Genomic DNA, 13,653 nt, shown 5'->3' on the forward strand with positions numbered 1-13,653 from the left:
ATTACACTTAGAGTAAAATAAAATGCACATAAACTATTAGAAGTTAAAATTTGAAAGTCTTCCAAATATATACTTTAGCACAAAAATACTCCTTGACTTCCTTTATCATTTTTGCCAATAACCCAGTGATCTCTAAGAGTTGCTTTAATAGTTATTTCCAAAAGCTATTTCCTAAAGATATTTCTTACCTATGAAGTTCAATAAAAGATTTAAAAAAGTAATACACTTGTTCTAATTTTCATTACACGTCATGACCTCGAATCATTTGGAAAGACGAGATGTTAGGGAATAAAGCCATTTCCTTTAATATACTGGGGGAAAAGTATTTACTATTTTTTAATATACAGGATATAAGGGCAGAACGATATAGTAGATATAATCAGAATGTCTGCATTTATTCACCTAATATTTATTAAGCACCTACTTTTTTTTCCAGGCATCATTCTAAGAGCTGAGGATATTGGGGTGAATGAGAAATAGCCACAAATTGTGTGAGTGCTCACCATATGCCAGGCTCTGGCCGCACAGTGTCACACATGTAAATCCATTTAGTCCTCAAATACAGCACCTCTATGACACGGGTACTGTTAATGTCTTCATTTTACATGAGAAAACTGAGGCATAGAGAAGTTAAATAACTCATCCAACTAGTATTTGGCAGTAGTACTCCTGGGTATCATGGAGTTTTTATTAATCTAAAATCCTTCCCTTCTCATTTTCTTCTTTGCCTGTGTGAAGACCTAACAAAATTAACTGAGTATGGCTCAAATAGGTGGTGTGATCATTTCATTTTTGTACATTTATTTCTGGGAATGTGTAAACAAAATTTTAACTAGCTCTATTTTCATGTAGTGTGACTTCAAAATATTTAAAAAGCCTGGATGTTATAAGACTTGATTTAAAAAAAAAAAAACCCTTCATATTTTTCTCTTCATTACTGTAGGTAAATATTCATAACGTTTCTCTCGGTGGAAAACCACTTCTCTACTTCAGGTAGGCATGGTGGGGCTAAAAATCACAGCTCCATCTCATTGCAGGGGAGTGTTCACTGTTCAAACCTTGGACAGTTACTGGAAAAGGACTACACAAACAACCTAAGCAAGCGCGGCCAACCTGCCTTCCCTGGATCCACAAAGGTGGGAAAGGTCCTCTTCACAGGGGAAGCGAATGAGACCGCCAGCAGCCATCTTTCTTAGCCTCAAGAGAAAATGTCTCCACATACTGAGTAACGTAGAGACATTCAGACACAAAATTCTTTGACCTCGCTATGCAAGAAATAGGTATGCTCTTGCTTTTTCCAGTTAAATAAGGGTTCAAAACTCTTTACTAAGCTTGAGTTTCTGTGGCTTCAAGTTCCAATGCATTCTAACAAAAGCATTACAGAAAACATGCACAGAAAACAATGGTCATAACAGACAGGAACAGAACTCTCCTTTACTCTCTTCCGTGACCCCTCTTTCCCTAGGTGAACAAATATAGGACTGTCTATAGCTCAAAGGATGGTTTATTAATTTATTTTCAAAAGTAGTAGGCAAAATATTTACTTACGAATTCTGACGACAAAGCATTAATTTAATACTTCTATTCCTTTAGCATATGACAAAACCACAATATAGCTAGGAAGACAAAATGTTTTATTTTAAAACACTGGAAAAACATTAAACGACAAATGTCCATTATATAACCAAGAATGTTAAATAGTTGGAAACTGTAAATCTTCTAAAATGTGGTAGGCACTTTCAGAGAAATATTGCAAATTATCCTACCATATTTCTTTCCTAATACCCACAATATTTGACATGATGAAAAATACCAAGAAGACTCAACTAATTATTCAGTCAAAGTCACCATGTCAGGGTTCAACTTAGGCACACAAGTGAGTTTTGTCCAAGATGTTCCTGACACATGAAGCTTCCAGTTGAATTTCAGAAATGTTAACAAAAGTATCTTCCTTTTTTGCCTGTGAATGTTTGAGTATTGCTGTACTGTTGGCTTATATCCACTACAGACACTGGTTCTAGGCCAGCCCAAGGGTCTTCGAGCATTGAAGGTTTGAAATAACTTTCCAACTCATTAGACATTCTTTTTTCTCTACCACGCCCTGATCCAAAGGGTGTAGATGTCCTTGGAGAACCCTTTAGGAAAAAAACCATCGGTTAAAAAAACATTTCCTAGGGATGACTGGTACTTTCGAAAAGGTGGTAAGGGTCACACTGCCAGTTTCAAGTTGTTGTGCCTTTGAAGCCAAATATGTTCAATTGCAAACTCCATCTTTATTTAATCTAGTGTTTTTGTTTTTAAAATGTATTTAAACCAACTTGGTATGCTCTTCTATTATTAATTCCATGCTCACTGTCACCTCAAAATACTTTGGGTTTTCTAACTTTGCAGAACTACCAACTGGTGGTGAAATTAAGAAACAATTGTATTTCATTCCCCGCCCCCCCAAAATGCCCCTATTTTCTTGGGGGGGGGAGAGAGGGGGGATTTAAAACTTGTAAACGCTACAGCTTAAAGATTTCTAGAACCTTCCCATCTTCATTAGCTCTAGATTTAAAGGGACGGGGTTGACTTAGCATAAGCAAAGATGGAAAGGCATCGAGTACACGCGAGTTGTAAGCCGCCAAGCCTGCACCCACCGGAAGCGCCCTCTCCCGCACGCACTCTCACTGAGGGGAACAGGAAGCGGCCCCAGCACCGACCCGCCCCTGACCACACTTGGAGCGGAAGCCAGTGCGGTTCGAAAACAAAGCCGGGGAAGGACAGGGGGAGAGTGTGCAGGAGCTATGACCCTGCAACCGAGCCGACCGCTGTGCTGGGAGCCGGAGCGCTGCGCCTGGAGGCCGGGCTCAGCATAAATGCACTGAAACGGGCTGACGAGACCTCCGACAACGGAGAGACCTGGGGGCAGCCGAGGGCTCTAGAGAGGAAGGCTTTGCCCGGGGAACCTAGAGACCGTTACTTAACTTCTCTGAGCCTCAGTTTATTCGTCTGCCAAGAGGGGCTCACAAGCAATAGTCTAAAACCTCATAGAGGATCGGGAAAAAAAAATAATCCACGGACAGGGATTACTGGTACCGTGCCTGCCATACAGTAAGAACTCCGCCAACGCTGGCCATGTGTTACCTGGGGGTGGGCCTGCTGCCCCGGGGAGTAGCCGAATTGCTGCTGGGACCCCGCGGGGGACCTGGAGTAGGAGCCAGGGTAGCCGCCAGGGGACGGAGACCCGAACCGGCCCCCGGGGAAGCTGCCGCCGTGTCGCGGAGAGTGGCTGCTCCCATAGGGCCTACACCGGGGCCCGAACGACGGCGTGTGATGCGGGCTCCCGTACCCGTCCCGAGGGGAGGGAGGCCGCGGCCCGCCTCCGCCCGGGGTACCCCGGTAGCTGCTCCCGCTGCTCCAACCTCCTACCCCCGGGCCGGGGTAAGGAGGAGTCGGGGGTCGGAAGTTCTGTCGGTGCATGTCGGCAGAGGAAGGCCTCACTCCCGCGTCCCCGGAACTGTCTGGACTGAGCCACCGGGGAGAGCTGGTGGTCCCATACCAAAGCAGTCCCCCGGCTGCCGGAGCCGCACAGCACATTGGTTCCGGCTCCCCAAAGGTTCCGCTAGGAGCAGGGGAACAAGTGGGGCATTATTTATTTCTATTGATTTCAGAGAGGAAGGGAGCGGGAGAGAGATAGAAACATCAATGATGAGCGAGAATCATTGATCGGCTGCCTTCCGCACGTCCCACACTAGAAATCGAGCCCACAACCGGGCACGTGCCAGGAATGGAACCGTGCCTCCTGGCTCAGAGATGGACGCTCAACCACCGAGCCACGCCAGGCGGGTTATTGAATTGGGTAAAGAACCAGCGAATTAAAGAAAGGCAGGAGGAAGAAGAGGACACAAGAGAGGCCGAACGCCCGGCTCGGAAACCGCCTGTACAGTCCGGCGGTGTCGGCTGGTGGGACACCTGCCCAGCCAGTGACGCGAGCAATAGAGCTCCGCCCCGCGCTCCCCCCCTTGCCCGGGCGGGGAGAGCTCCGCCCCGCGCTCCCGCCCCTTGCCCGGGCGGGGAGAGCTCCGCCCCGCGCTCCCGCCCCTTGCCCGGGCAATAGAGCTCCGCCCCGCGCTCCCCCCTTTGCCCGGGCGGGGAGAGCTCCGCCCCGCGCTCCCGCCCCTGCCCAGGCGGTCCCGGCGGCGGGGGGCGTTCCCTGCGGCTGCAGGTCGCGCGAGCGCCGGGCTCACTCCCGCAGGGACCGCGGTGTCTCAGAGGCTCGAGATGCTGGCTGCGCTGGCGCGGGTGGCCGCTCTGCGGAGGACGGGCTGTGTGTGCGGCCCGGGCGGCAGGAGGCAGCTGTGGACCGGCCCCCCGCAGTCAGGTACCCCCACGGCTCGGTCTGGGCGGCGAAGCGCACCTCGCCCCAGCCTCAGCCTCCGGCGGCGCCCGGAGCCAAGTGCCCGAGCCTTCCCGAAACTCCTGCTCGCCCCGCCGCCCGCCCTCCGGGCTGTCCGCCTCCCCGCGCCCGGGCTCGGGGCCTCGGGGCTGGCGTCGTCCGCTCCACGGCCGCCGCAGCTGCCCTGCGTGCGGCCCGGGGCTGGGAGCTTCGCGCTGCGGGTCCGCCCCCCGCTCCGCCCTGGGTTACCCACTCTCTCCTTCTCCTTTAAATAACTTTAACAATGTGCACCCGTGTTTCAGAAGGGGGTGCAGAGTGCATCTCTAACTTGGAGAGTCTCTGCAAACAGCTGCCGGACTTTACCCCTCTTTTGGATTAGCAGGCGAGGGAGGTGGCTAGGAAGCAGGAGGACTGATTTTCAAAGAACAAAATTTGGCCAACGCGCTCAGTTATCGTTTCACAGACTTTGAGTTATAAAGAAAAATGTGATAAATCAAGAACGACACCCAATGTATAATAAAATACGCCTTTGTATCAGACAGCTGTCCCGGAATTTGTGTAGGATTCGAAATTTAAATTGGCCACAGTTGTGTAGAACATTCTTTACTCTTTCAGAATTTGGGGTTATAGTCACAGAAACCTTGAAACCAGCTTGTAGGAAACAGTCTTAAAGCGTTGGCGGCGGGAATGTCACCAGGTGTTCGACTCCTGGGGTCCCTGGGCCTGGGTTCAGCAACCTGGGTCCTTGCGTTCTGGCTAAGAAAGAATTCAGAGGCCAGACTCAAGACGCAAACTATACGGTAACCTTTATTTATAAAATCACTATACGGTAACCTTTATTTATAAAATCACGGAGGTGGAAGAAGTAGTTCATAGAAGAAATACGCTTCAGTTATAGAGGCAAAGAAAGGGCCCCTGGAGCTTAGAAGGAAGGAAGGTAACGGTAATGAGCCTGGCAGCGGGGGATGGTGAGGTGGAGGGAGAAGGTGGAGGCAATGGCCTGCTCCAGGGAAGGAGAGGCGGTGGGTCCCCTGTCCTGTGGGTTTTAAGGGTAGAGCTTTTAGGGGAGGTCCCAGGGGAAGATCTCAATAGACTGTTCAGCTTTCCAGGTGTATCCTTTCCGGGTCAGGGTCTCCACTCATTGATTGCTGGGCGCCAGGGCAGGGAGTCATTATTCAGTGTAGTTGGTCCTGAGGTCCGTGGGGCATTGCTTGTCTGTGTGGTTTTGCTGCTTTTCTGAGCTCGGAGCTGAAATATAACTGAGGCCTAGATGTTATCTCAAGGGAAGAATGGTCAGGGAGTCTAAACCACATGACCAGTGATATGCTAGGGGGCAATGGTCACCCTGGGAACGAGGTGCCACCCTAGAATTGTCCTTTGCTAGGTACCCCCGGCTATCCCCCCCCCCCCCACCTCTGTACCTGCCCCATCGTCCTTGCTCTGCTCATGTGTGTCTTAACCACAAAAGAACTTAAACTCATTCATTCTTTGCCTCGTGGATAGCCTGTGCTTTTCAGCCTATACATGTTCTTGCAGCTGCCACTCCTCACTCTGTTTTGCAACATGCCTAGCCTAGAGTGTTAACGTAAGAAACATTTAAATAATTTTTTTTGAGTTTATTTGAGCATAGTACTGGAAGTCCTAGCCACAACAGTCAGGCCAGAAGAAGAAATAAAAGGCATCCATGTTGGAAAGGAAGCAGTAAAACTTATTATTTGCAGATGACATGATACTGTATATAGAAAACCCTAAAGATTCCATAAAAAAACCTACTAGAACTTATAAGTAAATTCAGTAAAGTAGCAGGATACAAAATAAATATCTAGAAGTCAATTGCGTTTTTATACACTAATAATAAATTATCAGAAAGGGAAACTAATAAAACAATTCTATTCACAATTGCTTCAAAAAGAATAAAATACCTAGGGATACATTTAACCAAGGATAGAAAGGACTGGTACTTGGAAAATTATAAGACACTGAAACAAGAAATTAAAGAAGATACAAATAAGTGAAAGCATATACCATGTTCATAGATAGAATTAACATCATTAAAATGTCCTTACTACCCAAAGCAATCTACAGGTTCAGTGCCATTCCTATCAAAATGCCAATGGTGTATTTCACAGAACTAGAACAAAAGTTATATGGAACCACAAAAGACTCCAAATAGTAACAGCGATCTTGAGAAAGAAGAACAAAGTTAGAGGAATTATGCTACCAGATATGAAACTATACTACAAAGCCATAGTAATCAAAACAGTGTGGTACTGGCATAAAAACAGACATATAGATCAGTGAAACAGAAAAGAGAACCCAGACATAAACCTATGCCTTTATAGCCACATTAATATTTTTTTTAAAATATGTTTTATTGATTTTTTACAGAGAGGAAGGGAGAGAGATAGAGAGTTAGAAACATCGATGAGAGAGAAACATCGGTCAGCTGCCTCCTGCACATCCCCTACTGGGGATGTGCCCGCAACCCAGGTACATGCCCTTGACCGGAATCGAACCTGGGGCCTTTCAGTCCACAGGCCGATGCTCTATCCACTGAGCCAAACCAGTTTTGGCGCCACATTAATATTTGACCAAGGAGGGAAAAACATACAATGTGGTAAATGGTATTGGGAAAATTGGACAGATGCATGTAAAACAACAAAACTAGACCACCTTCTTACACCAAACACAAGAATAAACTCAAAATGGACTAAAGACTTGAATGTTAGACTCAAAACCATAAAAATCCTAGGAGAAAACAGAGGCAGTAAAGTCTTGGATATTTCTTGTAGCAATATTTTTTTCTGATATATTTCCTAGGGCAAGAGAAACAAAAAGGAAAATAAACAAATGGTACTACATTAAACTAAAATTTTCCACAGCAAAGGAAGCCATCAACAAAATGAAAAGACAACCCACTGAATGGGAGAACGTATTCGTCAGTACATCTGATTAAAGGTTAATATCTGAACTTTATAAAGAACTTACAAAACTGAACACCAAAAAACCCCCAAACAATCTAATTTTTAAATGTATAAAGAACCCGAATAGACACTTCTCCAAAGTGGACATGTAGATAGCCAATAGACATATGAAAGGATGCTCAGTGTCACTAATCATGGAGAGATGCAAATTAAAACCACAATGAGATATCATCTCACACCTGTCAGAATGATTGTCATCAATAAATAAAGAAGTGTTGGCGAGGATGTGGAAAAGACAACCCTTGTTCACTGTTGGTGAGAATACAGACTGGTGTAGCTACTGTGGAAAGCAGTGTGGAGTTACCTCAAAAAATTAAAATGGAACTGCCTTATGACCCAGCAATTCCACTTTTGGGAATTTATCTGAAGGAACCTGAGATACTAATTCAAAAGAATATATGCACCCATTGTAGTATTATTAACAATAGCCACAATTTGGAAGCAGCCCAAGTGTCCATCAGTAGATGAGTGGATAAAAAAAGCTGTGGTACGTTTACACAATGGTATACTACTCTGCTGTAAAAAGGAAGAAAATTTCTCCTTTTGGGAGAGCGTGGATGGACCTGGAGAACATTATGCTAAGTGAAATAAGCCAGTGAGAGAAAGACAAGTACCATATGATTTCACTCATGTGGACTTTAATGGACATACTGAACTAACAAACAAAACAAAGACAATCTCATAGACAGAGAGCAGGCAGACAGCTCTGGAGCACGGGTGGGAGTAAAGAGGTGGTGGAGGGGTAATGGTGGGGAAAATAGGGGGATTGAGCAAAAAAGAAAAGAGAGAAAGTACTCATGGACATAGATAACAGTGTGGTGATTACGAAGGGGAAGAGGGTATGGGGGGGATAAATGATGATGGAAAAAATAAAAAAATTGTTTTTGCCTTGGGTTAATCTTGGGTTAATTGATTTCAATTAACTATTTATAGAGTACTTAGTATGTATAAAGCTTAGTGATCATCAGTGCAAAAGTACAAAATGGATAGGAGATAAATACTGTATAAATAATAAGAACCCAAAGCTGAATAAAGTGAATGTCTTAAGAACAACAACAACTACATCTGTGAGTTAAGGTCACAGAAATAATACCCAGTTAGAAAATAAATAAATTCATTGAGAACTGGCAATTTAATGGGGACTTGAAGCATGGGTAGGATTTTAGCAAATGATGTTGGGAAAAAGTATGTAATGGGAAGGAAGGAACATAAATTAGAGCCTAGAGGAGAGATAGATACAAGGGTAAATTCTTGGGCAAACATTTCAGTACTAGAGGCCCGGTGCACAAATTCGTGCACAGGTGGGGTCCCTAGGCCTGGCCGGCGATCAGGACCCATCAGGGCCGGGCCAATTGGGGCCTGCGGCCAGGGGGAGTAATTGGGCGTGGGAGGTTGGCTGCCAGCTCCGAGGACGGAGCCGGCCTTCGGCCCCCCTGGGAAAGGGATCCACCACCACCAACCCCCGGTTCCCTGTCCCAGCCCAGGGCTGAAGGTGACGGTCGCCAGCCAGCGCAGAAGCAACAGACGCCAGCTGCCAACACTGCTGGCCGGCTGTGGGAGGTTGGCTGTGGGAGCGTACTGACCACTAGGGGGCAGCTCTTGTGTTGAGCGTCTGCCCCCTGATGGTCAGTGCGCATCATAGCGACTGGCCGACCGGTCGTTCTGGTCATTCAGTCCTAACGGTTGCTTAGGTTTTTATATATATAGATTAACATAGCATAGGATCAACTCTGTGGTATGTTGGCAATTTCCCATTTCTTCAGACCTCTTTTGGAATGTCTGGTTCTGCTGTTTGCTTTAGTTCAAAAGCCATTCCTTGAATGTTCACGAAGTAATCAGCACTCTAAGTCACTCACAGAGATAAGTGTTCTCTTTTAACTATGTGCTCAGAATTCTCATTAGAATCTTGGAGTGGTCTGCTCAGAAAACTGGAGCATCTTTCTGATGTTGTCTTTGTATAGTTTCCCTTTTCATTTCTCCGTTGAAGATGAATGATTCAAAGAATCCAAATAATGCTTGTGAAAATATAGTCCATCTTAAGGGAAAGTGAAAATCACGCCTGGCTCCAAAAAGCTCTGGAAATGTCAGAATTTTCTGTGTATGGCAGTAGCTGTGATGTACCCACTTCTACAGGCCTCTCTCCCAGCCCACTTAGTGCCACAGGAACTAATGAAGTCCATTAAAAAACTGTATCGAACATCCCTGGCTGAGTGGCTCAGTTAATCGGAGCATTGTCTGGTACACCAAAATGGTGTGGGTTTGATTCCTGGTTAGGGCATATACCTAGATTGGTGGTTTGATATCTCTCTCTCTCTCTAAATCAATAAAATCATATCCTCAGGTGAGGATTTTTTAAAAAAAATGTATTGAACCAATTAGTTTCATTATTTTTCTTCATAAGTTCAGCCTGATCTGAACTTTGTAAGCCACTTGACTGTAATTTGATTTTGTGATTTAATGTTGATGTTAGATATGCAGTGAATTAATGAGATAATTGCCAACCTATCTTCTTTTCTTTTTTAATCCTTACGGAGGACATGTTTTTTAATTGATTTTTTTAAAAGAAAGAGGAAAAGAGAGAGAGAGAAACATTAATGAAAGAGAGAAACATCAATCGCTTGCCCCCCACACACGACTGGAACCAGCTATGGGGATTGAACCTGCAAACCAGGTGTGTGCCCTGACTGGGAATCAAACCCGCCATCTTTCAGTGCATGGGATGATGCATCAGCCAACTGAGCCACACTGTCCAGGGCTGTCTTCTTATTTTTAAAGCTAATGGGTGAAAAGAAAAAGGAAATACACAGATGATTGTAAATTGTTTAATAAACTTTAAAAAATCATTTTTTCTTCCTGTCTTAAATGTAGAACAAATATGCAGAGGTCTTTATTGTTATTTTTTTGTTAGTACTTTTTTCTTGTTTAGTTTACTTTTTATTTTATTTTATTTTTTTAAAAGAAATATTTTTATTGATTTCAGAGAGGAAGGGAGAGGGAGAGAGAGAATCATTGATCAGCTGCTTCCCCCATGCCCCCTCATCGGGGACCAAGTCTGCAACCTGGACATGTGCCCTTGACCGGAATCCAACCCGGGACCCTTCAGTCCGCAGGCTGACGCTCTATCCACTGAGCCAAACCAGCTAGGGCTGTTTGGTTTACTTTTTGTTTTTTAAAGGCTGTATATTTTTAGAGCAGTTTCAGGTTCACAGGAAAATTGAGAGGGAGTTACAGAGATTTCCCATATATTCCCTACCCCCACACATGCACAGCCTCCCCCAGAGGGTACTTTTGTTACGATTGATGAGCCTGCATTGACACATCATAATCACCCAAAGTCCATACTTTATATTAGGGTTCACTCTTGGTGATGTACATTCTTCGGGTTTGGAAAAATGTATAGTTACGCATCTAACATTATCGCATCATATAGAGTATTTTCAGTGCCCTAAAATTCCTCTGTGGTCAGCTTATATATCTCTCCACGTCTTACTTTTTATTTTTCAAACTATTGCAAGTGTAGCTGGTGACTTAATTAATTGTGAATAATCCGGGATTGGAGGTTTTAATTTTTACAAATTGACTTAATTGGATCAGGTCAAGATTTCCGTGTTACATATAAAGCAGAAATAGTGTAAAAGAAAAACATTTTCTTTTGGTAGTAATAGAAATTGCTCAATACACAGTATGAAGAATTCTTGATTCTTTCTCCTGAAAATTAGTAATCACTACTCTTCAAGTGTTTTCTGTGTTTTGGCAGATACTGACAATGTGAAGCCATTGGAGGGTATAAAAGTTCTGGATCTAACAAGGTTTGTATTGGCCTATCTGTTTTTTGGTGGTTGAGTTTTAACTTCTCAAAAAATATTCATCTTTTATATTACAAGAGGGTGCTTATATGCTTAGTATCAAAATTTTGGAAAGAAAAAAATTCCTGTAATTTTATCATTCTAAATGACAATTAGTATAATACTTATGCATTTCTTTCTAATCTGCATATTTAAATATATTTTTAAAAACAAATATTTGAACCATATTGAAACGATAGTTTTACCCATATTTTAAATATAATGTTATATTTTTAATGTTTTCCTGTCATTCAAAAAATCAATAAAAATATACAATATTTTATTATATAGTTGTCACAAAATTAATCATCCCTCAATATTTCACTATTATAAGGTAGGTTTCCTATTACATAAATCTTTGTCTCAGTAATCTTTTAACTTCTTCCTTAGGATAGAATTCTGGAAGTAGAATTACTACATCCAAGGGAATATACTTTTTAAAACTCTTGATACATATGGCCAAATTACATTTTGGACAATCTTATCAATTTTAATTCTTGCTATCATTATATAAGTTTATCTGTGTTGATGGACTATTAAGAAAATTAGTATAAAAATCTTCAAGGTGGTAATTTATATATCATTGTTTAACATTGTAGAGTATTGGCAGGACCTTTTGCTACGATGAACTTAGGAGATCTTGGAGCAGAAGTTATAAAAGTGGAAAGACCAGGTAAAATTATTGCTACCTTTAAAACATTAAAAACAAATGAAAAAGTATTTTTAATAGTTTAAAAAATGTCCACGTACCTGCATATGGGATGAAGAAAGAATTGAAATGAAATGATTTTCTCTTCTCCATTCCTTATTTTCTTCTGGACTTAGACTAATCTCTTTTTATTTTTTTAAAAAAATTTTCTTATTGATTTCAGAGAGGAGGGGAGAGGGAGAGAGAGAGATAGAAACATCAATGATGAGAGAGAATCATTGGTTGGCTGCCTCCTGCACACCCGACACTGGGGATTGAGCCTGCAACCTGGGCATGTATCCTGACTGGGAATTGAACTGTGACCTCCTGGTTCATAGGTCGGCACTCAACCACTGAGCCATGCTGGCCAGGCTCCACAGATTAAGGCCTAAGCCAGGTCTTTCACACACATGTGAAAGCCTCTGGTGGAAACTGAGATGCCAACACTTACCAGAGTGCCAAGCACATATATATAAGTACTTTGCCTATATTAATTTATTTAATATTTACATTACCCTTATGGGCTGATGTTGTTATTCCTAGATTATGAATGAGAAGACAGAGACACAGAGAGATAAAGCAATTCATCCAAGGTCGCACAGCTAAGAAGGAATATCCAGGCACTCAGGTCTGGTTCTGGCTCTGCTTAGGCCCACACAAGCCTTACTGTTGAGACTGAGATTGGACTGAGCCTGGCCACACTCCCTCCTGTGGGGTGAAAAAGAAATCAAAGTCTCGGAAAAAAGAGACCCAAATACCCTAACCTAAGTCATTTTTTTTCTATTTTTAATAAAAGAAACACTTTTCCATTTTATAATTTTAAAGATTTTTAGGGAAAACACCTAAGCTTTGTTTTTATGTTTCTCATCTGACATCTTTCCGGTTCATTTTTTCCCCCTTTGTCCATCAAATAAATGTTCTTTGTGTATACAATTCTCACTTTCATTTGGTACCTTCTTAGCATTTTGGTGTTCAGTTCATGCTATTATAGACACTTAGAAAAGTGTCATGTTGTGTGCCCTTTCCTCCAACAAGAGCTCAGAGCAGAGTCTGTGTTCTCTATGTCCTCTACATCCTACCTAATAAAGAGGGAATATGCTAATTGACCCTCATGCTGTTGCAAAGATGGTGGCACCCACAGCCAATAAGGAGGGAATATGCTAATTGACTGCCCCACCCTCAAAGATGGCAGCAGCCACAGCCACAAGATGGCCAGCAGGAGAGGGCAGTTGTGGGCGATCAGGCCAGCAAGGGAGGGAAGTTAGGGGCAACCAGGCCTGCAGGGGAGGGCAGTTGGGGGTGACCAGGCCTGCAGGGGAGGGCAGTTGGGGGTGACCAGGCCTGCAGGGGAGGGCAGTTGGGGGGGATCAGGCCTGCAAGGGAGGGCAGTTGGAGGGAACCAGGCCTGCAGGGGATGGCAGTTGGGGGGGATCAGGCCTGCAAGGGAGGGCAGTTGGGGGTGACCAGGCCTGCAGGGGAGAGCAGTTAGGGGTGATCAGGCCAGCAGGGGAGGGCAGTTAGGGGCGACCAGACCGGCAGGGGAGCAGTTTGGGGTCGATCAGGCTGGCAGGGGAGTGGTTAGGGGGTGATTGGGCTGGCAGGCAGAAGCAGTTAGGGGCAATCAGGCAGACCGGCAGGCGAGCAGTTGGGAGCCAGCAGTCTTGTATTGTGAGAGGGATGTCCGACTGCTGGTTTAGGCCCGATCCCTGTGGGCAGTCGGCAGTTGGACATCCCCTGAGGGGTTCCAGATTGGAGAGG

The 13,653-nt window shown here is 44.1% G+C and overlaps 2 protein-coding genes across 6 annotated transcripts in view; one reads left to right on the top strand and one right to left on the bottom strand.

The window, feature by feature from the left end:
- Nucleotides 1–312: 312 nt before the first annotated feature.
- MPLKIP (M-phase specific PLK1 interacting protein) lies at nt 313–3,912 on the bottom strand. Its single transcript, XM_059655739.1, has 2 exons — nt 3,127–3,912; nt 313–2,135 (listed from the first exon to the last, which is right to left on the bottom strand). Exons 1-2 carry the CDS (start codon nt 3,577–3,579, stop codon nt 1,935–1,937), a joined length of 654 nt encoding a protein of 217 aa, XP_059511722.1. The 5' UTR covers nt 3,580–3,912; the 3' UTR covers nt 313–1,934.
- A 223-nt stretch (nt 3,913–4,135) lies between these two features.
- Nucleotides 4,136–13,653, top strand: part of SUGCT (succinyl-CoA:glutarate-CoA transferase) — a 576,570-nt gene continuing 567,052 nt past the window's right edge. For 4 of the 5 annotated variants that reach the window (XM_059655740.1, XM_059655742.1, XM_059655741.1 and 1 more), the window contains exons 1-3: nt 4,136–4,363; nt 11,120–11,171; nt 11,807–11,880. In XM_059655740.1, the coding sequence (XP_059511723.1) occupies nt 4,264–4,363; nt 11,120–11,171; nt 11,807–11,880 (226 nt within the window). In that variant the 5' untranslated portion in view covers nt 4,136–4,263. Of the gene's footprint in view, nt 4,364–7,198; nt 7,337–11,119; nt 11,172–11,806; nt 11,881–13,653 lie in introns of all 5 variants that reach the window. The other variant, XM_059655744.1, reaches the window with a different exon arrangement.

Source organism: Myotis daubentonii, chromosome 10 (genome assembly GCF_963259705.1).
Source record: "Myotis daubentonii chromosome 10, mMyoDau2.1, whole genome shotgun sequence".
In the NCBI taxonomy this organism is placed as follows: Eukaryota; Metazoa; Chordata; class Mammalia; order Chiroptera; family Vespertilionidae; genus Myotis; species Myotis daubentonii.

What these genes read in the sequence shown, in the direction of transcription:
- MPLKIP (XM_059655739.1), bottom strand. Translation starts at nt 3,579, where the DNA reads ATGTGCTGTGCGGCTCCGGCAGCCGGGGGACTGCTTTGGTATGGGACC. An exon ending in GGCAGCAGGCCCACCCCCAG is followed by an intron (nt 2,136 to 3,126) that starts GTAACACATGGC and finishes TTTTTCCTAAAG; the next exon opens with GGTTCTCCAAGGACATCTAC.